Genomic DNA, 27,308 nt, shown 5'->3' on the forward strand with positions numbered 1-27,308 from the left:
AAGGCGGCAGATGTGGCTGTAGTGGCTTGTGGCAGTTTTACCCACATTAAGAGAAAAGATGATCTGCGGCAGGATGTGCGCACAGGGACAACCCATCCCAGCCGCTTGCTCCGACTCTGTGAAACCTCGCGCTCCTCGGAAGCTGAGACGTGCTGACACAGGCAGCACCGGCAGCCTACAGAAAACCCCCTACGGAGCAGCCGTGGCCCCAGCCTTTCCCCACAGCCGCTTTACCACACCCACGCCAGCGGGATTCCCAGGAGCTCCGCGGGCCTTGCCGGGCAGCACGGCAGAGGTCGAGCCCCGCCGGCAGCAGCCGCACACACCTCCCGGCGCTGGCCAGGCCGAGGGCCACGGGGGCAGGAGCTGATTGTCCGGGAGGCGGGGAGCCCGGCAGCAGCGCTGCGGCTTGGTGGGGCTGGCTGGCAGCGGGCACAGCACAGACCCGCCAGCCCCACTGTGCACCAAAGCGAGCGGCGGTTTTCTCAGGCGGTGCGGGGGGAATTCGGCACAGGAATTTGCCAGACGCAGGACGTTTCCCCCAGCTCAGCGAGTCACGGGTGACCCTGAGCCCTCGGCGTTCCAGCAGCGGCCGGCTCATTTCCAGCCCGCACAGAACACTCCCTGCGCAGAGGGCGGCAGCACGGAACGGCCGGGGCTGCAGGTCCAGCGCCGTTTAGACACGGCCGGAGGCGCCAGGCAGTCGCGCCCCGGGCGAGCGGCAGAGCCCTATCGCTGCCCGTGTGCCCCCGCCGGCCGAAGGCCGCTCGGCCGGTGCCGCGCCCTGACGCCTCCTGGGGAAACCCGCGCCGTGCGGGAGGGAACGGAGCCTCTCTCGGCCGAGGGCGGATGGCGAAACGACCGGGGCCTCCCCCTGCCCCCCAGCCCGGGGTCCGGCCCGGGGCCGGAAGGCGGGAACGGGAGCCGGGTCCGAGCCGCGCTCCCCGGGCCCCCGGCAGCGGGCCCAACGTCACTTCCGGCCCCCGGCACGGTCCCGGGCGCGGCGGAAGCGACGGTTCCGGTTCCGGTGGTTCCGGTTCCGGGTGACCGCTCGAGGCGCCGTTGTCAGCGGCACCCCCGGCCCGGCCCGGCCTCCGCCCGCCGCCACCATGTCGGTTCCCAGCGCCCTCATGAAGCAGCCGCCGATCCAGTCCACGGCGGGCGCCGTGCCCGTCCGCAATGAGAAGGGTAAGCGGGGGGGCCGGGGCTCAGCGGGGCGGCCGGATGGGCGCAGGGCCGGGGCCGGGGCCGGGGCGGCGGGGGCGCGGGGCCGAGACCCCCGGTGACGGCCCGGCGCCCGCAGGCGAGCTGTCCATGGAGAAGGTGAAGGTGAAGCGGTATGTGTCGGGCAAGCGGCCCGACTACGCGCCCATGGAGTCCTCGGAGGAGGAGGACGAAGAGTTCCAGTTCATCAAGAAGGCGAAGGAGCAGGAGGTCGAGCCCGAGGAACAAGAGGAGGAGCTGGCCAACGACCCCCGGCTGCGGCGCCTCCAGAACCGCATCGCCGAGGACGTGGAGGAGCGGTGAGTGCTGGGCCAGGCAAGAGCTGAGCCCCGTTTACCTGTCTGGGGCTGGGCGGCTGGGACTCTGCTCTGCTGTGCTACAGGGAGAAACTGCACAGGGCAGGAGCTGGGAGCATTGTCCAGGCAGTGCAGGAGTGTCTGTGACTTCCCATATCCACATTACACTGTGCCCGGGGCTGCTTTCCAACCAGGAGCCAGCCAGGCACAGCCCATGTCCAAGTGTGTTTGGGTGGATGGCAGCAAAAACAGGCTCCAAAATAGAAATCAGTGCAGCATGCTGAAGCTCAGGGTAATGAGGAAGGACGGTGTGTCATGAAATGTACTCCGGGCAGGGAGCACTGTTTGCCTCCCGTGGAGCTGCTGTTGGTTTTGTTTCCACTAACAAGGAGCCTTCTTATTGGGAATTCCACTCTTCCTTGAAGGATGGACAGGGGAGAGCTGCCAGTGCCCAGCCACTGCAGCCTCCTGGGAGAGAACGTATCCGTCCTGGCCAGTTTGGCAGTCCCAGTGCTTACCATGGCCTTGCTAGAAGTGATTTGTGAGCAGTCACTTTCCTGCAGCCCCCTTATGTTCCAAGTGCCAGGCATTGACTGGGGTCTCTTGCAGGCTGGCAAGACACCGCAAAATCGTGGAACCTGAAGTGGTTGGAGACAGCGATTCGGAAGTGGAGGGGGGAGAAGCTTGGCGCCTGGAACGGGAGGACACCAGTGAGGAGGAAGAGGAAGAGATTGATGATGAGGTGCGTTTGCAGAGCTGGATAATGGGCCTAGGAAAGCTGGAGGGGCACAGGCTGGAACTGCCCTTTGCATGGATATGTGGGCAGCCTGATGTATTTGGACAGGTGTCACACCTAGCCATGACTTAACTGGGGGGTCACCGTCCTCTGGCATGTGACAGTACACTGGGGGAGGCCACGCCACGTCCAGAGAGACAGGTGCAGCTTCTCAAAGCCAACACTCCAGACATGATGTGTGTTTCACAGGAGAGAGAGAAGTGGTAGCAAGCTGGCCTCTGACTGCTCTGTGCCTGTCCCCATTAGGAGATTGAGCGTCGGCGTGGGATGATGCGTCAGCGAGCACAGGAGAGGAAAACTGAGGAGATGGAAGTGATGGAATTGGAAGATGAGGGTCGGTCTGGAGAAGAGTCTGAGTCAGAGTCCGAGTATGAGGAGTACACAGACAGTGAAGATGAAATGGAGCCACGTCTCAAACCGGTCTTTATCCGCAAGTAGGTGATGCAAGTGCATGGACTGGCCCTGGAACATGGTAGTCAGAAGCTGGGGCCCAAGGAGACCTTGCTGCCATGGTCTCTTCTCACTGTGAGGAAGCCATTCACCTCCTTGGGGTGGGATGGGATGGTCAGAGCCTGGCAGGGCACAGCTAGGGAGCAAGGGACAATCCCTGCACCCACAGCCCCAGTATCAGTTGCCTTGGGTTGCTGTGGGGTCAGGGTGTGGAGTGTGACCAGAGCCCTTGGGCAAGGGCCACACGGTGGCAAAGGGACGTGGTAGTCCCCAGAAAGGGGAGAGCCCCGGGACTTGACCTGTCCTTGGAAAGCAGCTGCAGTGTGGAGCCAGCGAGAGGCTGAGCCGCTGCACTGGCTCATGGGAGGGCTGAAGGCTGTTGTGGCCCTGCTCTCAGGAAGGATCGGATCACAGTTCAGGAGAGAGAAGCAGAAGCCCTGAAGCAGAAGGAGCTGGAGCAGGAGGCAAAGAGGATGGCAGAGGAGAGGCGCAAGTACACGCTTAAGGTGCGGAGGGGTGGGGTGGAGGCTGGAGGGGGCAGTCACTGCAGCAAGCTTAGCTTGGACCTCACTGCAGATTGTAGAAGAGGAAGCAAAGAAGGAGCTGGAGGAGAACAAGCGCTCACTGGCAGCACTGGATGCACTCGACACAGATGATGAGAACGATGAGGAGGAGTACGAGGCCTGGAAGGTCCGTGAGCTGAAGCGTATCAAACGAGACCGTGAAGAACGAGAAGCGTAAGTGTTGTCTGGTAGACAGGAGGCTGAGAGCCCACAGGCAGCTGAAGCACCTTTTCTTCACGCTGCCCTTTGGCAGCAGGGTCCCAGCTGGACTAAATGCCCAGAGCCCCTCCTGCCCGCCCTTGGGGTGCATTTGCTCCCCAGCAGTAAATGTGTAAACTCTCAGGTGGTAGCTGGTGACAGCCTCTCTCCCAGGAGATGCTAAGGGGACAGAGGGTCTCAGGGGCTTCTCTCCCACCCAGCATGGAGAAGGAGAAGGCAGAGATCGAGCGTATGCGGAACCTGACAGAGGAGGAGCGCCGGGCTGAGCTCCGGGCCAATGGCAAAGTCATCACCAACAAGGCAGTGAAGGGCAAATACAAATTCCTGCAGAAGTACTACCACCGTGGTGCCTTCTTCATGGTGAGTGTGCTGAGGGCCAGGCGTGGCTGCACTGGCTGCAGGTGTGAGACTGCAGGGTCACCTTTTCCCTGTGGGGAGCCTCTCCTCTCCCACCTGGTGCCCTGGGGCTGGGAGTGCCCTGGGCCAAGAGCCAGCCTTCAGTGGCAGCATGGGGCTGAAGTTGGCCCAGAGTGACCTCACCAGAGCATGTCAGGTTGGGGATTCCCAGTTGAAATGGAGCTGAAGCTGCAGAGCTGTCCCTGTGCTGCTCTTTGGGCTGACAGACCCAGCCAGGACCAAGTCAGCTCTGCATGGGCCACTGGAGAACAATGCTCACATCCCCCACTCCAGCAGGAATTAACAAGGCTGCAAGTACTGTGGCAGCCCTGGCAGAGCAGCAATATGACCTTCAGGCATTTCCCCCACTGCTGCCAAATCTTGCCGGAACCTTTTGGGTTGAGCAGGTGTGTTCTCCTGCAGGATGAGGATGAGGAGGTGTACAAGAGGGACTTCAGTGCTCCGACCCTTGAGGACCACTTCAACAAGACCATCCTGCCCAAAGTCATGCAGGTGGGTGTGCTGGCAGAGGGTGCCCAGCCTATATGCCAAGGGATGGGAGCTTTGGGCAGGGGGGAGCAGCAGGTCCTGCATCCCCCCTGAGCAGCGGCTCACAAGTTCTTCTGTTCCCCAGGTCAAGAACTTTGGGCGCTCAGGGCGGACAAAGTACACACACTTGGTGGACCAGGACACCACCTCCTTTGACTCTGCCTGGGGCCAGGAGAGTGCACAGAACACCAAGTTCTTCAAGCAGAAGGCAGCAGGGGTGCGGGATGTCTTTGAGAGACCCTCAGCCAAGAAACGAAAATCGACCTAAGGGCATGGGCAGGAGGGTCTGGTTTGGCTGATGCCGGCAGGAGGGCGCTGCTCTGTCAGCTGCCAGAACCTGGGCAGGGCCAGAAGGGACGTGTTTCAGGACTCCTGTGGTGGCAAACCCTTCCCCTGCCTGTACCATGCCTACCCTGATGAGGTGTCCCACTCCCCGTGCTGAGCACATCTGATGGGTTCCCTGCCCACGTAACGTGGAGGATGATGGCCTGTGGTGCTGGCCAGGCTGGTGGCCATACTATGTCCCAGCAGTGGCCACTGTGGAGCTTTGGCAGTGCCTGGCACATTGCAGCAGCACCCCTGGCTCCAGCACGTTCACTTCTGGAAGAATTACAGGACTTTTGCACCCATATGGTCTATAACCCCTTACTTGTACTGTCCCTGGTGTCAGTCTGGGCCCTGTTTTGGGGGGGTCAGTGGTGACCCCCATCTCGTCACCGTGGTCCTGCAGGGCTTGGCTTTTCTACCTGTGTGGGGTGGGAGGGTTTGATTAAAGACTTGATTTTCTTATGCAGTCTGACCCCATTCTTCTTAAAGACATGGCCATCCTGTTCTGTGCCTTCTTTGTGAGCCATGGTCAGCTGGGGCAGCACAGGAGGCTCCAGCCTGGGCAGGGCATGCATGGTCAGCTGTCACCACTGCCTCAGGCCTGGGCCTGGGCCTGTCCAGCCCGTGCTGCCCCAGGGCCAGAGATGAAAAGAGGGGAGAGCAGCACGTCTCGGTGCTCAGACAGGTCACTTTGTCCTGCTCCAGTCACAGGGGTGCCCAGCTGGCACTGCCAACACAGTGCCACGTGTCTGGGCCCCACCATGCACTCAGGGCCAGGGGCATGTGCTCAGCACTGTGCAGACCACAAAGACAGCCCAGTCCCACCAGTGCCTTTATTGGAATGGCAAGAGACCCACACCTGGCAGCCTGTGGCTTCCCAGCTCAGTTAGTGAGGGTGATGAGAGCCTCCACCACGTTGCCCATGTGCTCGCGCAGGCTGCGCTCCGCTGCGGCCCGTGATATTTCCATCTCCGTCATCTGCAGGAAAACAGCCACAGCCCCCTACAGCATCCACGGGGCCCCACGGGCTGGGTGGGGACAAGGGGGACACCGGACCGGCCTCCTCCCCGGGTGCAGTTTCACACCCAAGATTTGGGTCATGTCACAGCCTGCCTGAGGTCCCGCCCCTACTCACAATCAGCTCTAGATCCTCCTTCTTGATGGTCACTTTTGCCAGTTCTTTCTCCCTACAACAAGAGATGGACAAACCTCCCGTGACCAACGGCCCCCGCTGGCCACTGCCCCGGCGCTCCCTCGGCCATGGGGCGGGCAGGAGCGACCCCTCGCAGCACTGTGGGGCTGCAGGGGACGGGGGAAGGGCCGCGATGTCAGACGGGGGGAAGCAGATGCCTTGGGTCGCGCATCGAGCAGTGAAAAGCGGTGCAAGACAGGCACTGCCCCGGAGCGAGCGCAGACGGTTACCTCTCCTGCTTGGCCTTCTGCTCCCGGGACCTCCGGTCTCCGATCACCGACATAGCCTGCCAGAACGAGCGCGATCACCCCGCTGCGCCGCACCGGGCGGGTCAGCGTCACGCCGGCGGCACGGGCACCGGCACCGGGACGGGCGTGCAGGCGCGGTGGTCAGCGCCCGGCTCGGCCCCGCTGCAGGGAGCGCCCGGCCTCCCACCCTGGCCCGGTCCCGTCCCGCTGCCGCACCGTCTCCAGGTTGGAGCTCTGGATCTCCTTCTCCTCCGCGTAGTCCGTGACACGCTCCAGGTCCGCCGCGCCGCTATCGTGCTTCCGCGGCTTCTCGGCCGCGCGGCCGCCCGCCCCATCGCTGCCGCCCCCGGAGCCGTTCGGCTCCGTCTCCAGCTCCAGCTCCACATCCCCCTCCGCCGCCATGCCGCCGCCGCCGCCGCTTCCGGTCACGTGCGCCGCCAGAAACCGGCCGTGGGCGGGGCCAGCACCGCCCTCAGCTGGCGCCCGCTCCAGGCCCGGCCCCGCCGAGCGATCCCGGCCGCGCTCCCCGGGGCTCCCGGGGCTCCCGGCCGCGCTCCCCGGGGCTCTCAGCAGTTCCGGCACTCCCGGGCTTTCGGGCAGCTCGACAGCAGCGGGCCGCCGGCGCTGCCGAGGCGCGGAGCCAGGCCGGGCGGGCGCAGCCTCGCCGCTGCCCGCGAGTGCTCGCTGGCGGTAAGCCGGGACTGCCGGGTCGGCGACCCCGGTGTGGCCCCCGCCGCTGCTACGCGGATGGTCGAACGAGGCAGGCCGCAGCGGGGCCCCGGCTGTGTCCCCGGCGGCGAGAGGCGGCTGGGCCGTGGCCGTGCTGGCCCGTGGCCCGGTGCTGGCCCGTGGGAGGCCGGAGCACAGGCGGGCCCGGCCCCGCCGCTCCCCTCTCGTTCACGTGTCACCCACCCAGGCGATGGGGACCCCGCGTCCCTCGGGCCGGGCCGTGCCCCGCGCTGTGTGTGGCAGCAGGGGACACGGGGGTCAGTGTCACCGCCGCTGCAGCCGCGGCCCCGGCATCTGCCGTGTCAGGGCTCTGCCAGCACAATCCCTGAACGGCTGTGGAGCAGCTAAAGAAAGGTGACGCCAGCCCCAGTGCAGAGCCCCCTGTATCCCCTTGCTTGTCCCCAGCTCCTGCCGACCCTGGGGCGTCCTGCTACCCGCTGGATCTGCTTCGTGCCATCCCAACGAGGTACTTATGTCCCCTGGGTGCCTCTGTGCCCGGGGCGGCTCCAGCCCTCCATAAAGTCCACATCTCCCAGCCCCTTCACACAGCTCTATGGTACTGCTCTGGGATCAGGGAGACAGACATCATGTGCAGACCCCATGTGCCCCTCGTGCAAGCTCATGTCCAGGCCACCTGCCAGACCTTGCCCTGCCCAAGGAGGGACTGGGCAGGGATGCCGGGAGTCACTGGACAGTGCCCATGGAGCAGCCCAGGGGTGGCTGCCTGGAGGGAACAGCGAGCAGATGGCAGGGCGGGCCGAGCTGACAATCCCCTAATCCCATCAATGCTGCGGGGGCTGAGCAGAGCCGAGCTGGGCCATGGCGGGCACAGGGGCACGCGGGCACCTCCTGCACCCGCTGCTCTTCCAGGTGGGACTTGCGGTCTGGTGGGGCTGGGACCGAGGCTGGGAGTGAGGCTGGGTGGGTAGGGTGTGCTGGGCCAGGCATGGGAACAGCGCTGGCCCCTTGGGATCCCCACTGACCATGCCCCTCCCCAGCTCTGCTGCAGTTGTCACGGGCTCCGTGTGTCCACGAGCACGCGTATCCTCTACACGCTCCTGCATGTCCTGGCCTCTGCCGTGTGCTGCCTCATGCTGTCCCGCACTGTGGCCCAGGCTATCACTGAGAAGGTGACGGAGGGAATTGGGACACCCAGGGTACTGGGAGTGTTGGGGGTCCCAAGAGTGCTGGGGGTCTCAAAGGTACTATGAGTTCTGGGGGTACTGGGGTGCCAGGCACCTCAGGGCACGCAGGGTCATGCAAGGGAGCACTAGGTATGCCAGAATTGCCAGGAGTATCAGGAGTACTGGGATTCTGGGGATGCTGGGATAGTAACAGGGCTGCTGGGAGTGCCAAGGGGGAAGGGACCCTGCCAGAGATGCAGGATTTGCCTGGTATGCTGGGGGTCCCAGGGTACTGGGAAAGGTACTGGGAATGGTGGGAATATCGAAAGTTTGGGTGTGCTGGATGCTGTGGGCACTGGGGGGTGCTGGGTGGACACACCAGCAGCCCTGTCCCATCAACCACTGTGCCTGCCAGGTGCCCTTCTCAGTGGTGCTGTGCCAACACCTGCCCGGGGGCACAGACTGCGAGCAGCTGGTGGGCTCCTCGGCCGTGTACCGGGTCTGTTTTGGCACTGCCTGCTTCCACCTGGCACAGGCTGCCCTGCTGCTCAACGTGCGCTCCAGCTCTGACTGCCGTGCACAGCTCCACAATGGGTAAGGATGGGCCATGGGGCTGGGACAGGGTGTCCTGGGATGGGGCTGTCAGGGGCTCTGTCCTACTGACATTAACTGCCTGCAGGTTCTGGTTCTTGAAGCTGCTGGCGCTGGTGGGCCTCTGGGCCACCAGCTTCTTCATTCCTGAGGACAACTTCATCCGAGGTGTGTCCCCCACCCTGTCTGAGCTGGCACCCTGGGCCCCTTTTGGCCCCCACCTGCCCTGTGCCATCTCTACCTCTGCCCTGTTCCCACAGCCTGGCACTACATAGGTGTCTGTGGGGGCTTCGCCTTCATCCTCATCCAGCTGGTGCTGATCACAGCCTTTGCACACACCTGGAACAAGAACTGGTGAGTGCTGGGGTGCTGGGTGGGAACTTGCCCACTGCCACCGCTCATCCGCTCTTCCGCAGGCTGACGGGCGCTGCGCAGGACAAGCGCTGGTATCTGGCTGTGCTGCTGGCCACGGCCACCTTCTACACCCTTGCCTCTGCCGCCTTCTCCTTCCTCTACAAGTTCTACACCCACCCAGCCGCCTGCCACCTCAACAAAGCACTGCTTGCCATCAATGGCAGCCTCTGTGGCATCATGTCCTTCATCTCCATCACACCATGTGTGCGGCTCAGTGAGTATCACACAGCACAGCACGGTGGGGGCTGCCACGCTGCATGGCCAGCCGTGTCCTGGGCTGGGGGTGACTGTGGGCCCCAGCTCAGGGCCAGCACTCGGGCACTGGAGGAGAACCCAGCTCCCCAGGGTTCCCACTGGCCCTTCCTATACCTTGGCGCAAGGCATTTGACAGGAGAGTGGCAGGAGGGGACTGCCCAGGGCCCACTCAGAGCCCCACCCACCAGCTCTTGGCACTCCAGGAGCTCCAGTGACACGTCTGTCCCCACTCTTGCAGAGCAGCCACGGTCAGGGCTGCTGCAGTCCTCAATCATCAGCTGCTATGTGATGTACCTCACCTTCTCCGCGCTGTCCAGCCGCCCCCCAGAGAGAGGTGGGTGTCCCTGTCCTCCACCAGCAGTCCCTGCCATGATGCATGCCCTTCTCACCTCCACCTCCCTGCAGTGCTGTACAAGGGGCAGAACCTCACTGTCTGCTTCCCGGGGGTCCGGCAGGATGAGCTGCAGACAGAGGACACCACGGTGGCCGTGCTGGGCGCTGCTATCATGTACGCCTGCGTGCTCTTCGCATGGTGCGTGTCCCCTGCCCAGCACAGCCAGCCCAAACAGCACCACGGGGGGCCAAGGGCATCCTGAGGGGTGGCGGGACAAGAGCAGGTGGGGCACTGGTGGGTGGACAGGGGTGGCACAGCAGAGCTCCTCTGGCCGTTGGGAATCCATGGGGCAGGCTGGGAGCCTAGCACAGGGTGATGGGTGCCTGCATTATGATTTCTGCCTCTCTCCTGGGCACAGCAATGAAGCCTCATACCTTGCTGAGATCTTTGGGCCCCTCTGGATGGTCAAAGTCTACAGCTTTGAGTTTAAAGTGAGTATGGACGCTGCTGTGCTCCGTGTCCTCCTGCTACAGGCACCCCAGACCCACCACCTCCAGGCCCTGTCCCAGTCCCAGAGAGGGGCAGGTCTGTCTAGCCAAGCACAGAGGGCTGCCCACACCACCTGCCCTGGCATCAGGCAGGGCTCAGCCTGGCCCACGGTGGGCAGGGCTGGGCAGTCACCACTCTGCTCTCCCTGCAGAAACCTTCCTGTTGCTTCTGCTGCCCTGAGAAGATGGAGGAGGAGCTGAGAGGTGAGTGCAGTGTCTGTGTGGGAGAGTGGGCAGAGCCTGTGTCCCAGCCTGGGTGTGCCATGCCTCCACACTCCTCCAGGAACGGACCAGACATGTGAACGAGTAGAGGAGAGTGCCAGGGGACAGTTCATCATCCAGGATGAGCAGGACCGGGTGGTCTACAGCTACTCAGCTTTCCACTTTGTCTTCTTCCTTGCCTCGCTCTATGTTATGATGACACTCACCAACTGGTTCAGGTAGGGCTCTGTGCTGCTGCCCAGCCCTCCCTGCTCTTACTCCAAACCTCTGTGCCGGGCTGTGATGGTATCACCGAGCTGGCACCTGCTGGGGATGCTCAGGGCTCTGTGCCCACAGACCTGCCCTGCTCCAGTGGCAGCTGTGCAGTGCAGCAAGAAGGGCTGGAGGGCCCATGGCAGAAGGAACATGCCCAGGGGCATGTGGCCACTGGGACACAGGATGACCTGGTGGCTGCAGCTGGCAGCCCCCTGTGTTGGCATCCCTTGGGCACCCAGTCCTGCCCTCTCCCACCAGCTATGAGAATGCAGTGCTGGAGACCACCTTCACACACGGCAGCTGGTCAACCTTCTGGGTGAAGGCATCCTCGTGCTGGGCTTGTGTCCTGCTCTACCTGTGGCTGCTGCTGAGCCCCTTCTGCCTCCATGGCTCCCCACAGCACCGGCACAGCAGCACAGGGCCACGCATCGTGCGGCGCCGACGTGCTCCACAGCGCATCAACGTCTCCACATAGCCCCTGCCAGGACAAACTGCCAAGGGCTGGTCCCTGCTGTGCCCTGTGCCTGTGCCCTGGCCCTGCCTGGTCCTCCTGGAGGAGGACCTCCTCCTGTCCCAGGAGACAGCAGCATCTGAGGGGAACATGGGAGGTGGATGCTCCCAGGGATATGGGTCCTGTGCTAAGCCAGGGCTACCCAAAGGGCCAGAGCAAGCTGGTGGCAGGTGCTCAGCCCACAGCCTGGTTGCCCTGGCCCCACTGGGTGCACTGGGGGAGCAGGGCTGTGCCCTGGCTGCTTCTGCCATGGTGCATTCACTGTAAATACCTGCTTCAATACATTTTTATATAAAACTCTGAACTGAGCCTGTGCCACTGCCCTATGCAGGCTGCTGCCATGGGGATGCAGAGAGGGGGTGCCAGCCTGGTGAAACACGCCGAGTCAGCAGCACTACTGCAGGTCCCTGCAGAGCCTGGCCTGGGTGGAGGGGTTCTGCCAGACCCCTGTACTGCTGGCAGTGCCAGTGCAGGCTGTCCTCTGGGGAAACAATGCCTTGCTCATGCCTGCTGCAGGCACAAGCCACTGGGCAGCCTGCCCACAGTCACTGGCATGGCCCTCCAGCCCTTCGCTGGCAACCGCTGCAACATAACGTGTCCTTGGTGCTCCCCAGATGTCCCAGCCCTGCACAGACCCATGAGGCCCTGCTAAGAGGATGCTGGCTCCCTCCTGGAGACCTGCAGATGGCAGAAAATGGGGCATTTGTGAGGTACATCAGGATGGTGCAGCATGGCCATGCAGCAGCAGGGAATCAGCCACTGGGACAACCAGGAATGTGCACCTGCCCAGGGCTGCCACTGCTGCCCACACAGCCTGCCTTGGGCTGAGCCCAGGTGCTCCCTCACACCAGGGTGGTGAGCAGGAGCCTCTGGGAGAGCAGCAGACCCGGCTCAGCTCACACTCAGGCCTGCCAGCAGCAAGCCCTGCAACCCCGGGGTACTGGAGCTGTCACCCACGCAAGAAGGGAGGGAGGGCGGGCAGGGATCAGCACCCACCACAGGAGCAGAGGAGGGCAGGGTGCTGTGTGCTGCCATGGAGAGCAGCAGTCATAGACCACAGGTAGCAGCAACTGGTCATGGTGAGCAGCAGTTCCTCAGAGCCCCCGGGGTAACCAGGGCCCCAGTGACACCCACTGCCAGGCCCACAGCTGCCTGTTGTGGGAGACCAGCGCTAAGGACGGCACCAACGTGGTGGAGGGGGTGCTGCATCTGGCTCGGTGAGGAACCCAGGCGGCCGCGGGACCCGTCCCCGTGCTGCCGGATCGGGCTGACGCCACCATTCTGGCCTTGCCGGGAGGTGAAGAAGCCGATCGGCCCCGGCCTCAGCCCTGGGCTGGATCTCATCGCCACGCCGACGTCTCCGCGCTGCTGCCCGGTCGGGCAGCTCCAGCTGGGCCCGCCCCGGCCGTGCCGCAGCGCGGCTCCCCCCGGTGCGCAGGCCCGGCCGCCATCTCTCCACCGCCGCCCTCCGACCGGCCCTGAGCCCCGGCTGCGCCCCGGCGCGCTCCAGCGCCGTGCCGCCCAACTTCGTTCCTCAAGGCTCCCAGCTCTCCCCCCTCCCCCCGGGGCGTTCGGCCCTCAGCCCCCGCGCTGATCCCCGGGTGCTGCCCCACGGACCGCCCAGGCCCGACCCCACCTTTGTTCCTCACCGTCAAGATGCCGCCGCTTGACTCAGCCACGGCCGCGGCTCGGTCCTTCTCTCCGCGGAGGCGACTGCTCCGCCGGCAGTACCCGTGCTCGCCCACCCCCCGCCCGGCGCACGGACGAGCAGACGCAGCGTGCAGGGCTCCACAGCTACTTTAATAGGGGACGGCGCCGCAGGGCGCGGGGCGATGCCGGGGGTCCCGGCGGGACCCGGCCTGGGGCGGCGCGGGGCATCCTGACGGCGGGACCGGCCCTGGGGCGGCGGCCCGGCGCGGCCGCCCGCTACTTGTTGCCTTCCTTCTTCTCGTCGGCCTTCTTCTGCTTCTGCTGCATGATCTCCGAGTCCCTGCGGGGAGCGCGGCGGGGCTGGCGGCGGGGCCGGCACCGCCGCGGGGCGGGAGCAGGGAGCGGGGCGGGGGAAGCCGGCGGGGCCGGCCCGGCGCTCACCTCTGCTTGCGGGCGGCAGCCGAGAGCCCGTCGTCCCGCCGCTTGCCCTTGCCCGAGTCGCTCTGCTTCTTCAGATTCTTCTGCCGCGCCAGTTCGCGCTGGTTCCCGCCTGCCACGGCGCGGCCGCCTCAGCGCGGCCCGGCCCCGCTTACGGGCCGCGGCGCCACCCCCCACACCCCGGCCTGACCACTGCCCGCAGGGCGGGTCCCGGCGCGCCGGCGGATCATGGCACGGCCCCTGACCCCGGCCCCACCGCGCTCCTGGCTCCCAGAGCTGCCCCCCACCACCCCGGCCCACCACACACGCCAGCCCCAGCCCCCTTTCTTTCCTTCCTTCCCCCCAACTCACGGGTCATGGCGCCGCTCCCTCCCACCGCCACTCCACCGCCACGTCCCGCACTGACCCCCCCACGCCCCGCCCCGCGCCGCGCTTTAAGGGACGCCACAGCCAATCATTGCGCCGATCCATCCCCCGCTGCACTCCCATTGGTGCGTCTCTCCGGCAGGGCCCCGCCTGATTGGCCGCGGGCTATGGCCTCCCTTCTGCCGGCGGGGGCGAAAAAACCGGAAGGTTGGGCGCAAGCGCTGCAGCCGCCCCCGCGCGACAGGATGCGTGGCGAGGGGGAACCGCCCCCCGTGACGTCATGAGGCGTGCGGGGAGCTCTGCGGAGCGGTGCGGGACGGGGGCGGGCGCCGTCCCGCTCCTCCCTCCGCCCTCCCCCCGCGGAGTTCTTCTCCGCCCCAGGGAGTGTGGGGGGATGCGGGGAGGACGGTATGAGAGTTCTTTATCTCCCCGGTCAGGCTCTGGGACGCTGCGGAGCCGCTCAGATCGCTCCTTCCGCCGCGGACGGCGCGGGGGATCTACGGGAACGGGCGCCTATAAGCACCATCCGCGCCAAGAGGGTGCGGGACGAGCATCCGTCCCCGGACAGCCCGATTCGCCTACGCACGCAGGGCTCGGCAGCGGCATCGGGTCGTGGCGGGGATCCTGCGGGGCGGTGTTGGATGGGGGGCTCTGGCGCTTCGCCAGCCGTGAGAGCTCGGTGTGGATCACCTGCGGGCGAGGGGGGGCTGCGGTGGGACATCGGACTATCCCAGTACCGACTCCTGCGGGATCCTCTCTCTCCCCGTCGCTCCTGATACCAGGTCCTGTGGGATCATCGCCTGCCCTCGCACCCCGCCTCACATACCTTGTTGGCCGGGTCCAGCTCCAGGGCTCTCCTCAGGACGAGCGCCGCCTCTGCGTCCCGGCCCTGCTCTGCCAGCAGCTGCGGGGAGAGGAGCGACGGTAGCTGGACGGCCGGGCCGAGGGGAGCGGGGTGGTGTGGGGCGATACGAGTCCCACCTGCCCGCGCCGGAGCAACGCCCGACCGTTGTCGGGGCTTATCCGCAGGGCCGCTTCGCAGGCCGCCAGCGCCTCCTCCGCCCGCCCCAGCTTCAACTCGGCGGCCGCGCAGTTGTTGAGGCACTTCACGCGCTGCTCCCGCAGCTCCTCTTCCTCCTCGGGCCCGGGGGGAGCTGCTGGGCGAGTGGCGGCCTCAGCGCCCCAGCCCCACAGCCCCGGGCCCTCCCTCCCGTCCTGTCTCACCGGTGGTGGGGCCGTCCAGGGCGCGTAGGGACAGCCGGTACGATCGCAGCGCCGCCGCGAAGTCAGCCCGCGCGAAGTGGAAGTTGCCCCGCTCCCGGCGCTGCGAGCCCAGGCGCAGGCGGACGGCGGGCGGCAGCGGCTGCGGGTCGGGACCCTCTCGCACCTCTAGCAGCGTCACCTCGAACAGCAGCGGCGCCTCGGGCGGCACGTCGGGCTCCCTGGTGGTACAGCGCCGGCTGCCCCCGACCCCTGCCCGCCCCGGTCCCCTGCCCTGCCGGCCCCACCGGCTCTGGTTCTGTCCTCGCCTGTCCCTGTTGTATGCCCGCCCCAGTCCGTCTGCCCTCCCGCCCCCTGCCTGCTCCAGTCCCCGTCTGCTGGGTCTCCCTGCCCTCCCGCCCTACCTGCCCGGGCGGCCATAGGCGTAGGGGAAAGCGGCGAGGAAGAAGGAAACCTCCCCGGGCTGCATGGTGGGGACGCCCAGTTCCAGAGCCTGTGGACGGGCACGGCGGGGCTGGAGGGTCGGAGCCCCGGGCGGCGCTGAGTCCGCAGGGCACTGGAGCGCGCCGGTTCGGGCTCACCTGCACGACGTCCCCGTGACCCGGCACGAAGATGAGCCGCGGGTCCCGCTCTACCAGCCCGCCGTCCTCCAGGGCGCCCAGCACCTTCACCGACACCTCCTGGCCCGGCAACGGCCGCGGCCCGCCCGGCCCGGCCCGCACCACGCGCTTCCGCAGCAGCCGGTCCTCTGCGGGGGAGGAGGCGTTGAGAGCCAAGCCGGGAGCTCCGAAATTTGCACCCCTTGCCCGACTCTCCCCGGTACCGGCCGTCCTAGCCTGGGCCGCCGGCCCGGCTCGCCCTAAGGCCGCCCGCGGCGCTCACCCGTCAAGTCGCTCCAACCGTCGGAAGCAAAGAGCGGCCCGAAGCCGCCGGGCCCCGGCACTGCCAGCGCCTCCAGCCGCCGGTAGAAGAGCCGCTCCTCCTCGCGCACCGACGGCACCGCGATTGCGGTGTGAGGCAGACGGAACCGCACCCGCCGGTCCCGGCCGGGCCCCCGCGGCCTCCCGCCGGCCCCTGTTTCCCTCTCCGGGGAGCCGCCGGGCGACGGGCCCGGCATGTCCGTCCCCGGGCCTCCTCGCCGCCCGCCGCTACCTGCTGGCCTCGGTCCAGGCCCGCCCGGGGCTCGGCGGCGGGCGCCCACGGACCCCAGCCCGCACCGGGCGTGTCGCCGCCGGTCCCGCCGCGCCGAGACTGCCGGGGGTCGCCCGGGCCGGGGACACCGTGGAGCGCATGCCGCCGCGCCGTTACCTAATGCCGGCAAGCGGCTCAGGGGATTAGTCGGGGCCGGGGGCAAAAATAGCTGGCCCAGGGCGAGCCCCGCCGCGGGCTCCCGCCGCCCGCCCCGCCCCGCCCGCTGCTGCCCCTCGGGACCGCCCGCCCGCCGCCGCCGCGCGTTCCGGGCAATGCCGTGGCCGGGCATCTCCGGGACCGAGGCTGCGGGCCAGGTCTCCTAGCTTATCCCAGCTACCACCAGGAGAAGAATCACTGTGAATATCTCCATCCAAAGATGTCTCACATCAAAAGCCTGAGGCTGCAGTTGCCTCCTAGGCAAACTGCTGCTGCAGTTCTTTCCCTGCTCATCCTTCAGAGACCCCTGTCTCTGAAGCCGTGCCAGCTGCTCCGGCTGCCCTGAAGCACCTGGGGCCAGCTCATTCCCTGCTCCCTGGAGGGCCGTGGCTGCAGGGGGAGAGGCAGAAACAAACACCTGATCTTTTGCTAAGGCCTGAGCCAGCTTAGGGGGATGTCTTACTTTGGGTGGTGGCTTCCCTCTTACACGGGATCAGCTCTCCATGGAGGTCTCACTGAAAGCAAGGTCTGTAGCCATCCTGTTTGCCACATATTCCAGACAGCAAATATATAAATCCTTCCTTAGCTGTGTTTCTCCTCAATTGAAGCTCAGTACCCTCAGTGCAGATGCAGCACGGTGAGGGACATCTGGGCAGCCACCAGCACAGCCATTCCTCATCCTCAGTCCCTCCTGGCAGAAAGCTTCCTCAGGCCTGTGCTAACTCACCCAGGCTGCTCTGAGCACCAGCAATGATGCCCTGGGCCAAACATGATGAAGAGTTTACCTGTGTTCAGTGCTCCAGCTGCCACCATGTCAACACTCACAAACCAGGGAGCAAAGCCAGGATCAGAACCACTTCCCTGGCTGCTGGAGGGCACTGCCCTGCCCCCCAAGGAAGGAGCATTCCAGTTTGCTGTTACATGAGTAATTGTCAGCTCTCAGTGGAGCTTGTATTCCTTTTCCTTGCAGCAGTGCTGGGACCCCACAGCCAGGTGCAGGGCTCCTGCCAGTCTGTGCAAGGACCACTGGTTATCACATGCTCCTCCAAAGGTGCCTTGACATCTGCACGCATTAGGGAACAAAGCACCTGCCACAGCAGCAGAGCATAGAAGGGAGATGTGATTTGAGATACTAATGGAGCTGGGAAAGAAAGTGTTGTACTGCACAGCTACTGTAGTCAAAGAACTACACATTAAGCCTTGTATGAGCTACTGTACCTGGAGAATTCCAGCAGCAAAACATAAGGTACCCAGGCTTTGAGTTGTGGGGGAGGAATCCATAGAGAAAACAAGTTCTGGCTCTTGCCCTGGTAACTGCTGCCATGCAGCAATACTTTGACTTTGCTGACCCTCACTTCAACTTGTATGTCGTCCAGGAACCCAGAACTAGGGCAACAGCCCCTACCTGGTCTCCCCATCTCTTTCCTGCCCTTGGTGTTGCTCCGGCACAGACAGGTGGGACTTGTATTGCCCCACATCACCCCGCTCCCCTCCAGCCGTCCAGCTACCCTTTCCCAAAGGGAAGCAGAACACCCTCAGCTGGTCAGTCACAGCCTACACCACATGATATACTCCTACCCCTCCTGAAGAGAGACCCACAGCTACCAGCCTGTTTCTTAGCATGACAAGAAATAATTAACTGGTCTTATCCACCCTCATCACAGCCGAGCACCAGTCTATGACAAATACCTGTGGCCCTGGCCCTACCTGTGTTTGGAGAGAGGCTGTAGGTAGTAACACTCCTCCCATACACGTGACTACTCCTGCAGCAGCTTCAAAGCTGATTTATTGCTGCTGCTGAGTGGGGCCCTGGCCAGTCTGCTCCACATGCCTGCACAGCTGCAATCCAACAGTCATACTGAACATCATGTACCTTTGAACTTGCTAGGGCAGCACACAGCAAAGGCACTTGTGACCACAGTCCCCCCTCAAACGTCTGTAAATGCAGCACCTGAAGCCCAACACATTGGGACAGCTATTGCTGCTAAATTCTGGAGGGGCTCTGGCAGCTGAGGAGAGAGGAGAATGGGCTAAAGGCTGAACTCAGTGGCTAGGAGGGCTCACTGCAGGGAACAACTTGCAGCAGGAAGCTGCTGCCTATGAAGAACAGGATCCCATTGTTAGGTCTGATGGGTTGTCCCAGGACAGGGACACTTGGTTTTAAGGGGGTCATTTTATTGTTTCACTTCTCCAAATGTACAAAAAAAATTAGAAAATAACTGTTGCCCCACCCCCTCCCAAATCACAAAACAAACCTGGGAAGCCCCACAACAGTGCAGCTAAGAGACGGCAGGAAAATAAACATTACTAGATACAGCAGCTGGGGCCCCTTGGCCCGCATGGCCACTGGCTCTCCACAGCCCAGAACTGGCCCCAGTCTGACCAGTGCTTCCCCAATTCACACAGAGCTCATCCTGACAAGGTGGCAAGTAGGTACTTTACAAATCCTCCTTCACCTTCTTCTTGGATTTCTTGGATTTCTCTTCCTCCTGCAGTACAGGGGTGTTGGTTGCCTCCCGCTTCAGGTAGCTGATGAAGTCACTCACTTCTCTGCCCCCCTGCAGAAAGCAAATGACAGTCAGACAAGACCTGTACCCACCATGGGCTTCCCCTCTCCTGAAGGGGGGTTCAGGTGCCTGGTAGGAGACCCAGGTGACTGCAAACAGAGTTCTCCCTAGGGCCTGCAGCACAATGTACAATACAATGTTCCCATCAGGTGTGTTCCCAGGGTAACTGGACACAGTGCCCCCCCCCCCCCCCCCCCCCCAACTCCAAAGAAGCTTGAGTATCATTAGAAGGCCTGGATGCTCTTCACTTCTTTACAAAACATCAGAACCAGCAAAACACTCACCTCATACTTCTTTGGACTCTGCTTCTTGCCAGCTGGAGCAAAATAGATGGTGGGGAAACTGGAGAGAGAGAAGAAACACAGGAGCTCCTGAGATGCTCTGATTTCTATCAGACCAGCCCCAACAGATGGGACTCACACCACACTGCCCTGGTTTAACACGGCACAGCTTCAGTGGCTCTGAGGCACTAGGTATGGCCTTCAAGAGCCCAGCCACATCCACAGATCTGGCTGAACTCACAGGTTCAAGTCTGCTAGCTGAACTGCTTTTGGAACAGCAAGGCAAGATTTGCTTTCACACTGCCATCAGAGGCAGGACACTAGAGTCCTGGAAAAGCCAGGCATATTAGTGTATCTTGTTTTCACTCCTGTTGTCTTCACATCAAGCCATTGCCCCGCAGTCACCTAGCTATTGCCTGGCAACCCTCACACCCTTCCCTGTGAGGCTCTTTCAGCTCTTCAGTGCTGGGCCCGAGGTCAGAGACAGACTCATGCACCGACGTGTGGGGTCACAGCAGCCAGACCTACCCTCGGACTTCATAGGGAGAAGGCACATCGTTGGCTGTAGCGTCCATTTTGGCAATGATGATATTGGGATCTTTGCTGAGCTGTGGGTAGAAAGAACCTATCAGTAACCAATTCCAAAATCCAGGAACCCAGCAGCCAGCATGATCTGGGATAGTGGTGTCAGAGGACAGTGCATAGGGAATGCCACTTCACTAACCCTCACCACATGGGAGACTATCGTGCAGAGGCAAAAAACCCACAAAGAAACTTGGGCAGTTGAGGTCAGTCACTGAATCAAGGAATATTCCTGTGCCCTAGCAAAGAACACAGACTAAATATACCAGAGTGGTTGCTACCACAGATCCTGCTGCAAGATATCTGCACTCCATGAAGAGACCAAAATTTGTAGTCCTCAGGAAGGCACAATTATACACCTTTATCACAGAGGTTAGAAAGAACCTGCAGGATCATTTAGAGCTGCGAAATTCTAGTTCACATTTGCAAGAGTCTCAGACTTACCTTCTCCCCCAATTCTTTGTATTTGGGCTCCAGATTCTTGCAGTGGCCGCACCACGGTGCATAGAACTCTATCAGGACATCTTTGTCCTGTGCATTAACAATTTCATCAAAGTTCTCAGCCACCACCACCTGTAAGGGTTGATCACACTAGTTAGTTCCTTTTAAGTCAGAGATGAAGCAGTGACATGACATGCCCCATACACTCCACCCCAGCCTGGGTCTCCCACACCTGCACAGCAAGCAGCAGAACCAAACACAGCACTCCTCATCTGAATCCCAGCAAGCAATCAGCCTAGTAGGACTGGTTGAGGCCATCCTCATCCCTCCAAAAACATCTGTGGATCCCGTGACTAGCACTCCTGCGTAAGGCTCTCATCAAAAAGCCAGGCCAGGGAACGCTCTTCCTCAGGGCAGAGCTGCCTGGGAGGGTGAAAGGCAGGAATTATACGAGATCCCAGTGATGAGATAAATGGGGAGATCCCTAAAATAATACAGTCACAACCAACAGGAAGACCATGCCATGAAGGAGCAAGCACAAGTCAAGAGGGCAGACCTTTGCGTAATCCCTGGAAATCTGGATGCTGCTGTACTCACAAAGCACGTAACTGCTGTGGCCAAGCAGCAGTTACTATGCTGATAGAAAAAAACAGAACCCAAACTGCAAGCTGCATATCTCCCTTGCCTCAGAAAGCTGCAGTGGAACAAGGGAGTAATTCCTCTGTCTATCACCACAGAGGCCTCTTGAGCTGCCACCATGCCACACTCCCAGCATGTCACACAGGCACAGGAAGCTGCTGCTGAGCAGTGTCTCTGCAGCCATAAGCAGCACTCACCTTTACGGGGCCATCGTTGCTTTCAGGGACAGGCTCTGATTTCAGGTATTTTTTCAAGTTTCCATCAAAGTAATCTTGCAAGAATCTCTCCAGAGCCTTTCCGTCACGGCTGAAAGAAAAGTGATATTACAGCCATCACCACACACACAGGATGAGAGGGGGAAACTTTCAAGGCTTATTTAAGCTCCTTCCACCCACTCAACAGATGTCACCTGCATCTCTGACAGCACCAGTCTGGGGCTGGCTTAGTAGACCCCAGAACAAGTGCAACAATGTCCTCAAGAGCTCTGATAGGAGGCTGGATGCACAGTCCATTCAAAGTTTTAGGTCTTCCAGCATCCTTCAGTTTTGTTTTTTTTTTCTCAAATGAAAGGTACAACTAATTGTCCTGCCCTTTATTGCACCCTGATTCCTAACCAGATATTTCAGTATCTTGAATTAAATTCTTTCCCTTTGTGTAACAGGAGGGGCTGCAAACTTTCTAGAGAGCAGGAAAACACATGAGCAGGAGCCATTTTGACCCAGCAATTACTTCTTCCAGCTGGAACATCCAGCTTTCCTGTTTGCTCAAAGCTAACATAGTATCATCTGGTCAGAGACCTCTAGACCAAAGTCCATCAAGCGAGACCCACTACCACCAAGTTCAAGAACTCACGAGAACTCTTCTTGCATGACATATTTATCTCCTTTGGCAGTTCTGATGGCAACGACGGGGGCCTCACCCACACTGCTGTCCAGACCAAACTCAGAAAGCTCGTGGCCAAAGGTTTTCCGACTAGCAACAGCATAAGACAGTTTGTGGCCAGCATCCAAGAACTTCTTTGCAATCATCATAACTCTGAGGGGGAAAATAACAAACAAAGCCACAAGGCATTATTTCTTTGAACATTTTCTTCCACATGATGTAACATCCTTCAAGATGACACGCACATCGGACTAGGAATTCAGTGGCACAACGTGACTCTTCAGAGCCAAGTCTTGTAGAAATGATGCTGAGAAGGGGACCAGTAAGCTTGTGTCTGTGGTGACTGGGGCAAGTGTTGCGTGTCTCCATCCTCCACCTGTGTGACCCCAGGGTCTCAGGCATGAAGGGCAGAATTGCACACCACAGCAGTGAGGCAATCTGTGGGTAAGGTCTAAATTCCTAAGGACTGGGGATCCAAGAGCAATCACACAGGATTTCAGAGGACTGTCACCTAAGCTATGGAACCGCAGCAAGGCAGGAACAGTGCAAGTCTGACTTACTCCCCACCACTCCCACCTGTTGCGCCAGTAGTTGGATCCCTTCGCATTCTTCTCATAGTCAACGTCGTAGTACGCCACCAGCAAGTCCTTGCCCTGGATCAAGTCTTTGTTGTCCTCAGTCATGTGTGGGCAAATGCCAAAGCTGTCAATGAAAGAGGTATTAGTAGAGTCCATAACCTCAGAACAGGCTTGACACAGCACACTTGCTCCCAACCTGTGAGTTAAATGCCAGTGATCAATCAGAGCTCAGGAAGAAACACTTTGCTCATTCCTTTACCAGGTTATTCTGAGTCAAATCTCCATCTCCAGCCACATCAGTGGCTAGAGCTGACCCAAGTAAGGCCAAAGCTCAGGTTCAGTTTTTAAACAGAATCATGGTTAGAATATGCATGCTAGCAGCCAGGTCAGGACTTCAAGAAGGTGTCCCCAAAGGGAAGCAGTGCCAAGACATGCAGCAAGAAGTGGCAGCGATGACAAAACAAGCTCTGACAGGGACAAAGCCAACTGAGGCCAGTCTGTCACATCTGCTGGTGAGGAAACACTCACATGTTCTCCTGGATGAATTTCTTGACCTTTCCACTGGTGATTTTGTCTTCTGGATACTTGATAGAGCTCTCCTCAAACTTGTTGGTCAGGCGTGGAGGACGGAATAAGACTATACCTCTGTGGGGAAGCACGTATTGTGAATTAGTTCAAAGTGCTCCTGGGAATCCAAGGACAGCAGCCAGATGAGGCAAAAACCCACTCTCCAGTGACAATCCCCACTCACCATTCATAGCTCAAACAAGACTGTCTAGTTTCTTGGTGGTACTAGTGCATTAGGTGTACCTGTCAGAGCCTTCTCTGTGATTTAGACAGGCCACAATGAGAAACAAAATTCTCACTACAACAACGAATATGGAAAAAAAATGTTTCTGTAGAGATATTTTCGACCTAGAGGCAAACACAAATGCTTCAGAGCCTGTAACCATTTACACCTTTCTATCTCAATTCAAAAGAAACACCACTGTCAGCTGGGGAAGAAACCAGACCTTAGCTATGTTTAGAAACTGAAACCATTTAACTGGAATCCATGAATTTGTTCCAAATGCCTCAATAACAAGAAATCTTTGTGTTAAGTAACTTACTCTCCATCCTCCCTGTACTTCTGCACCAGCTGCTCCTCGGTGGTGTGCGCAAAGCGGTAGTTATCCCTGAGGCTGTTGGCTGCTTTCATGAACTCCGAATAAGCATCCCCAGATGCATCACCAAAGAAGCCTGCAGCAGAAAGGCAGACTGTGACCTCAAACCAATCCAGCTGAGGACCCTCTGCAGCTCTCAGCATTTTTTCTCTATAATGCACTGGATCAATCCTGAATCCAGTCCTTCAGTGCATGTTGAGAGCTTTACCTTTGATAGCTTCTCTCCCATCTTCCTGACCTTCTTGCACTCCCTCCTTTCCAACTGCAGGAAGTTACTCAGGAGAAGCCCAGCTTGCTCATTCACCCAAGGAAAATTATCCCTTAAACACCCAGACATCCACTGGTGACTGTGTAACAACAGCCATTGGCACTTAATAACAGTAAGTTTCGGGAATCCAAACTTAATTCTGGTTAACACTCATGTGGTTATACCTACAAGATGACACCTGATTTGCACCATGTGTTACTGCCACATGTAACAACAGACACACCCAATGCCAACGGCCCTCCGATGCCACCAGAGCAACAAACTCATCTTCCAGCAACCCAAAGCTACCTGTTGTTGGCCAGCCAAGAAAGCAACAGCCTCTGGAAAACATATACTGTGGTGCCAGGGGAACCAACAAAGCCAGATGGCTTTGAGAAAAAGAAAAGAAATTTTGGAAGGAATACCCAGAATTCCTCAAATCCAATCTCCCACTTGAAGCTGGACCAGCCTCAGGCCAACTAGGTTGCTCACAGCTTTGTCCACCTAAGTTGTGAAAATCTTCTAGGCTGAACATTTAAAAACCCCTCTGGATACATATTCTTGGGCTTTATTGTTCTCATTACCAGCAGCAGTTTTGTTCATGTCCATCTGGAATTTCTTTTGCTGCCGCCTGTGGTACTGCCTCTGATCTTTCCACACAAGCTCCCAGAGCACACTCATTTCACGATGCACTCCCTCTACTCACCCACGACAGAAGCATCTTTATCACCAATGAACTTCTCAAACTCAGCCACAGAACTGAGAGCCACCGAAGCAGGTCCCGCCTGTTTCTTGAGATGGCTGACAATCCCATCTTGAAAGATTAGTAAAATAATTAAAGAGATCAATACCAAGTTCCACAAGACATTCTTCAAGCTTCCTAAACCAAAAATTGCTTCTGCAGAATCTATATACATCTCCCATACAATAAATATGTCAACTGAAAGATTGCTCCTATCAGTTTCACACAGGAGCTTTCTAGCATCCTGGGAACTAGGAGCTAACATGGAAACCTTCACCTTTAAAGGAGAGCTTAAAGGGAAAATAAACATACCAGGCTTTGCCAGCACAAAGAGTTCTGGAGAAGGTAACGGGCTGGGGGGTGTATGTGTAGGTGGGAACCTTCTCTTCATCCCTGGCTGTTACATGCTGCCTTCTGCAGCAGCACAGCAAGCCAGACACTGTCAACCCAACCAGTTCTTACCTGCTGTTCTGGGCCCATCATAGGTCCCTGCCTCTTCTCCATCTCGAAAAATCTTTAATGTGGGATATCCACTGACTCCATACTTGTTACAGGTGTTGGAGTTTGCCGTACAGTCAACCTAAAGCAAAAGAAACCTTGCTACTCAGACTGAGACCCAGCCCTAGTACACTCCACCCAGTCAAGGGACTAGAGGGATCCGTCACACACTGCCTGGTGCTGGACAGGGAAAGAGGTAGCACAGGTATAAAAAAAGGCCCAGAAAAATATTTGAGAAAATACTGTAAAGACTAAATAGTTTCAAGTTCAACCAGACTACAAACCAAAAAACACTAGAAAGAATAGTTTCTTGCAATCAATGACAAGGGATTTCTCAGCACCTTGTCAGTCCTAAAATTCATATAAAACTTGAAGAAAACAGGAAAACAAGAAAACCTGACCAGGAAGCCATGGTGCTAAGAGTCCATGCCACTTCCCGTAAAGGAAGACAGAGACCCTGATTTGAGAAAACTCTACGAGTTTTGAGGCAAAAGAGAAAGCTCTTAGTCCGTAAGCCCCAATGGGTACGTGCAGCACGGTGCTCGCTCTCAGCCTCATCACACAGCTCAGAGCAGGCCTATTTCCCCGGCTGGGGCGAGCCCTCACACACCCTCTTGCACACCAGCTCCGCGGCTGCGGCCTTGCAAGGATCGGCTTCCAGATTATTTCAGGGCTCCCCAGGCATCAAAGAAACGACGTCCGCCAGGCCCGCAGAGCAGGAGTGCGGTGGTTGGCCGCCCCCGGGTGCGCCCCAACACGGGAGCCTGTGCTCACCTTCACAAGAGGCACGATCCCCTTCAGCCGGGTCGCGGCCGACTCGTACTCCGGCGCCAACCGCTTGCAGTGTCCGCACCTAGGGGCACGGAAGGGAATCAGATGGGCCGAGTACCCCTCTCGGCCCGCCCCCGGCCCCCGGACCCCCGCCCCCCGCGGCCCCTCACCAGGGCGCGAAGAACTCCACGAGCACCAGCCCTGGGCGCTCGGCCAGGCCACTCTCGAAATCGGCATCGGTGAGCTCCACCACATCGGAGGCGCGAGCGCCGAGGGCGAGCAACAGGAACAGAAGCGCGGCAGGCAGGGCCGGCTGCGGGGGCCGGGGCGCGGACATGACGGCGGGAGCGGCGGGAGCGGCACGTCCGAGAGCGGCGGGGCCGGGAGCGGCAGCTAAAGGAGCGCCGGAGCCGCAGCCGGAAGTCCCACCCCCGCATCCGGATCTGCCGTGTGGCAGCTCCCGATTGGGCCGAACGTCGCAGGGCGCAGCCGGAGGGGGCGGGACCGGCGCGGAGACCCCGCCCCCTCATCATGGCCGCCGGTTCTCGGCGCTGCCCGGGCCGCGCCGGGGCGGTCGGAGCTTTGGGCTGGGTCCCGTTCCCGATCCACGGTGCGTTCTCCTCCTACCGAGCTGTGTCGCGCCGACCGCAGCGCCTGCTCTAGCCGCAGCCGGGACCCGGGGCCGTGGAGGCCCCGCGCTGCCGAGTCCGCTGTCGGTTTCAGGGCGCTTTGCTGCCCTGATGGATGTGCATTAACTCCGCCGTGGCCGCCGTGTCCGTATCGCGCAGTGCCGGCCCGGCGGTGACACGTGCCCAGCACACGCCGCACGACAGCGCTCGGCTCGCTGCAGTCTGGCTTGCTGGACTCAGCGCAGCCCCGCATTTTCGCCCACCACCCCTCACGCTCCGGCCCTGGCACAGTCCGGCGTTCCCCTGGCCCCGGCCAAACCCGGGAGTGGGTCTTTGCCCCGTAATCCCACCCGTCGGCATTTGCACCTTCTGCTGAGGTCTGCGGTCGGAAGGACTCGAGTGTACCACCCGTGCCGGGGCGCTCGGCTCGCCCCCAGCTTTGACCAGGCACAGCCTGCTCCCACCTCGCGCCACCGTGCCCCGGTACCGCCAGGGCCTGGGGCTGTCCCCGCACGAAACCCCGATTCACACCCTTCCAGCGCCACCTCCTTTCGCAGCGCGCCGGGCAGCTCAGGTGGGCCGTGGGGGACAACGCATCAGTTGGGGAAACGTTCTCGCTCCCCCGTTTCCGCCTCACCATCCCTTTCTCCTTAGAGCCCACGTGCTCCTGCCCTCGCCTTGTCATCCGGTCCCTCCCGCTGACCGCTGAGTTTTAGCAACTGTTTCCAGTGTCCGCACAGCTGATGACTGGGGCCAGCCCTCACCAGGGGCAGCCGCCTGGGCTGTTTCTGGCATTTTTGTCACCAACATTGAGGTGCATCAGCCAGTCGGCCCCAGGGCTGCAGGGAGAACATGTGTGACGTCTGACTTCATCGTCGCCAATGCGACAAAGAGCCCTGGACCGGGACGGCCTCCCGGGAAGCGCTGTGCTACCGCCCGCCCGCTATCCTCGACTCCCGTCGAACCGGCCCCGCCAGCCCGGGGCCCTCTCGCCGCTCGTCCCGGTGCTGCGCGCCCCGGGGC

At 60.7% G+C, this 27,308-nt stretch overlaps 6 protein-coding genes across 6 annotated transcripts; 2 read left to right on the forward strand and 4 right to left on the reverse strand.

Moving 5' to 3' along the window:
• Nucleotides 1-1,023: 1,023 nt before the first annotated feature.
• Nucleotides 1,024-5,286, forward strand: MFAP1 (microfibril associated protein 1). The gene is made up of 9 exons (XM_066196431.1): nucleotides 1,024-1,188; nucleotides 1,304-1,523; nucleotides 2,130-2,262; nucleotides 2,563-2,750; nucleotides 3,164-3,272; nucleotides 3,343-3,503; nucleotides 3,749-3,908; nucleotides 4,368-4,457; nucleotides 4,579-5,286. Exons 1-9 carry the CDS (start codon nucleotides 1,110-1,112, stop codon nucleotides 4,759-4,761), a joined length of 1,323 nt encoding a protein of 440 aa, XP_066052528.1. The 5' UTR covers nucleotides 1,024-1,109; the 3' UTR covers nucleotides 4,762-5,286.
• Nucleotides 5,287-5,639: 353 nt separating this feature from the next.
• Nucleotides 5,640-6,685, reverse strand: HYPK (huntingtin interacting protein K). The gene is made up of 4 exons (XM_066196227.1): nucleotides 6,477-6,685; nucleotides 6,243-6,298; nucleotides 5,956-6,007; nucleotides 5,640-5,798 (listed from the first exon to the last, which is right to left on the reverse strand). The coding sequence occupies exons 1-4, from the start codon at nucleotides 6,660-6,662 to the stop codon at nucleotides 5,703-5,705; spliced, it is 390 nt and encodes a 129-aa protein (XP_066052324.1). The 5' UTR covers nucleotides 6,663-6,685; the 3' UTR covers nucleotides 5,640-5,702.
• Nucleotides 6,661-11,518, forward strand: SERINC4 (serine incorporator 4). The gene is made up of 12 exons (XM_066196635.1): nucleotides 6,661-6,950; nucleotides 7,999-8,119; nucleotides 8,529-8,707; nucleotides 8,793-8,872; nucleotides 8,965-9,058; nucleotides 9,121-9,332; nucleotides 9,612-9,707; nucleotides 9,779-9,905; nucleotides 10,126-10,198; nucleotides 10,408-10,459; nucleotides 10,539-10,695; nucleotides 10,991-11,518. The coding sequence occupies exons 1-12, from the start codon at nucleotides 6,661-6,663 to the stop codon at nucleotides 11,205-11,207; spliced, it is 1,698 nt and encodes a 565-aa protein (XP_066052732.1). The 3' UTR covers nucleotides 11,208-11,518.
• A 1,504-nt stretch (nucleotides 11,519-13,022) lies between these two features.
• Nucleotides 13,023-13,750, reverse strand: SERF2 (small EDRK-rich factor 2). The gene is made up of 3 exons (XM_066196521.1): nucleotides 13,683-13,750; nucleotides 13,335-13,443; nucleotides 13,023-13,233 (listed from the first exon to the last, which is right to left on the reverse strand). Exons 1-3 carry the CDS (start codon nucleotides 13,687-13,689, stop codon nucleotides 13,170-13,172), a joined length of 180 nt encoding a protein of 59 aa, XP_066052618.1. The 5' UTR covers nucleotides 13,690-13,750; the 3' UTR covers nucleotides 13,023-13,169.
• A 111-nt stretch (nucleotides 13,751-13,861) lies between these two features.
• LOC136296960 (peptidyl-prolyl cis-trans isomerase FKBP8-like) lies at nucleotides 13,862-16,093 on the reverse strand. The gene is given in 8 exon segments (XM_066196520.1): nucleotides 13,862-14,194; nucleotides 14,284-14,387; nucleotides 14,524-14,601; nucleotides 14,679-14,851; nucleotides 14,922-15,139; nucleotides 15,323-15,484; nucleotides 15,486-15,666; nucleotides 15,801-16,093. Coding segments are annotated over 8 exon segments (1,188 nt in total). The 5' UTR covers nucleotides 16,036-16,093; the 3' UTR covers nucleotides 13,862-14,157.
• A 2,326-nt stretch (nucleotides 16,094-18,419) lies between these two features.
• PDIA3 (protein disulfide isomerase family A member 3) lies at nucleotides 18,420-26,072 on the reverse strand. The gene is made up of 13 exons (XM_066196390.1): nucleotides 25,827-26,072; nucleotides 25,660-25,738; nucleotides 24,850-24,967; nucleotides 24,352-24,459; nucleotides 23,345-23,474; nucleotides 22,764-22,880; nucleotides 22,234-22,359; nucleotides 21,628-21,810; nucleotides 20,973-21,081; nucleotides 20,140-20,268; nucleotides 19,642-19,721; nucleotides 19,117-19,174; nucleotides 18,420-18,823 (listed from the first exon to the last, which is right to left on the reverse strand). Exons 1-13 carry the CDS (start codon nucleotides 25,991-25,993, stop codon nucleotides 18,704-18,706), a joined length of 1,524 nt encoding a protein of 507 aa, XP_066052487.1. The 5' UTR covers nucleotides 25,994-26,072; the 3' UTR covers nucleotides 18,420-18,703.
• Nucleotides 26,073-27,308: the final 1,236 nt, after the last annotated feature.

Source organism: Chamaea fasciata, unplaced genomic scaffold (genome assembly GCF_029207755.1).
Source record: "Chamaea fasciata isolate MVZ Bird 193981 ecotype frontalis unplaced genomic scaffold, bChaFas1.0.hap1 SCAF_14, whole genome shotgun sequence".
Taxonomy (NCBI): domain Eukaryota; kingdom Metazoa; phylum Chordata; class Aves; order Passeriformes; family Sylviidae; genus Chamaea; species Chamaea fasciata.

Excerpts from the sequence above, each read along its gene's own strand:
- SERINC4 (XM_066196635.1), top strand. The coding sequence starts at position 6,661 with ATGCCGCCGCCGCCGCCGCTTCCGGTCACGTGCGCCGCCAGAAACCGG. Across the intron at positions 8,873-8,964 it reads TGAGGACAACTTCATCCGAG|CCTGGCACTACATAGGTGTC; the intron begins GTGTGTCCCCCA and ends CTGTTCCCACAG. Across the intron at positions 10,696-10,990 it reads ACACTCACCAACTGGTTCAG|CTATGAGAATGCAGTGCTGG; the intron begins GTAGGGCTCTGT and ends CTCTCCCACCAG.
- HYPK (XM_066196227.1), bottom strand. The coding sequence starts at position 6,662 with ATGGCGGCGGAGGGGGATGTGGAGCTGGAGCTGGAGACGGAGCCGAAC. Across the intron at positions 6,008-6,242 it reads CAGAAGGCCAAGCAGGAGAG|GGAGAAAGAACTGGCAAAAG; the intron begins GTAACCGTCTGC and ends CTCTTGTTGTAG. Across the intron at positions 5,799-5,955 it reads AGGAGGATCTAGAGCTGATT|ATGACGGAGATGGAAATATC; the intron begins GTGAGTAGGGGC and ends GTTTTCCTGCAG.
- PDIA3 (XM_066196390.1), bottom strand. The coding sequence starts at position 25,993 with ATGTCCGCGCCCCGGCCCCCGCAGCCGGCCCTGCCTGCCGCGCTTCTG. Across the intron at positions 22,360-22,763 it reads AAATTCATCCAGGAGAACAT|CTTTGGCATTTGCCCACACA; the intron begins GTGAGTGTTTCC and ends TTTCATTGACAG. Across the intron at positions 18,824-19,116 it reads AGAGTCCAAAGAAGTATGAG|GGGGGCAGAGAAGTGAGTGA; the intron begins GTGAGTGTTTTG and ends TGCTTTCTGCAG.
- SERF2 (XM_066196521.1), bottom strand. Across the intron at positions 13,234-13,334 it reads GCTGCCGCCCGCAAGCAGAG|GGACTCGGAGATCATGCAGC; the intron begins GTGAGCGCCGGG and ends CGCTCCCCGCAG.
- MFAP1 (XM_066196431.1), top strand. The coding sequence starts at position 1,110 with ATGTCGGTTCCCAGCGCCCTCATGAAGCAGCCGCCGATCCAGTCCACG. Across the intron at positions 1,189-1,303 it reads GCCCGTCCGCAATGAGAAGG|GCGAGCTGTCCATGGAGAAG; the intron begins GTAAGCGGGGGG and ends CGGCGCCCGCAG. Across the intron at positions 3,273-3,342 it reads GGCGCAAGTACACGCTTAAG|ATTGTAGAAGAGGAAGCAAA; the intron begins GTGCGGAGGGGT and ends ACCTCACTGCAG.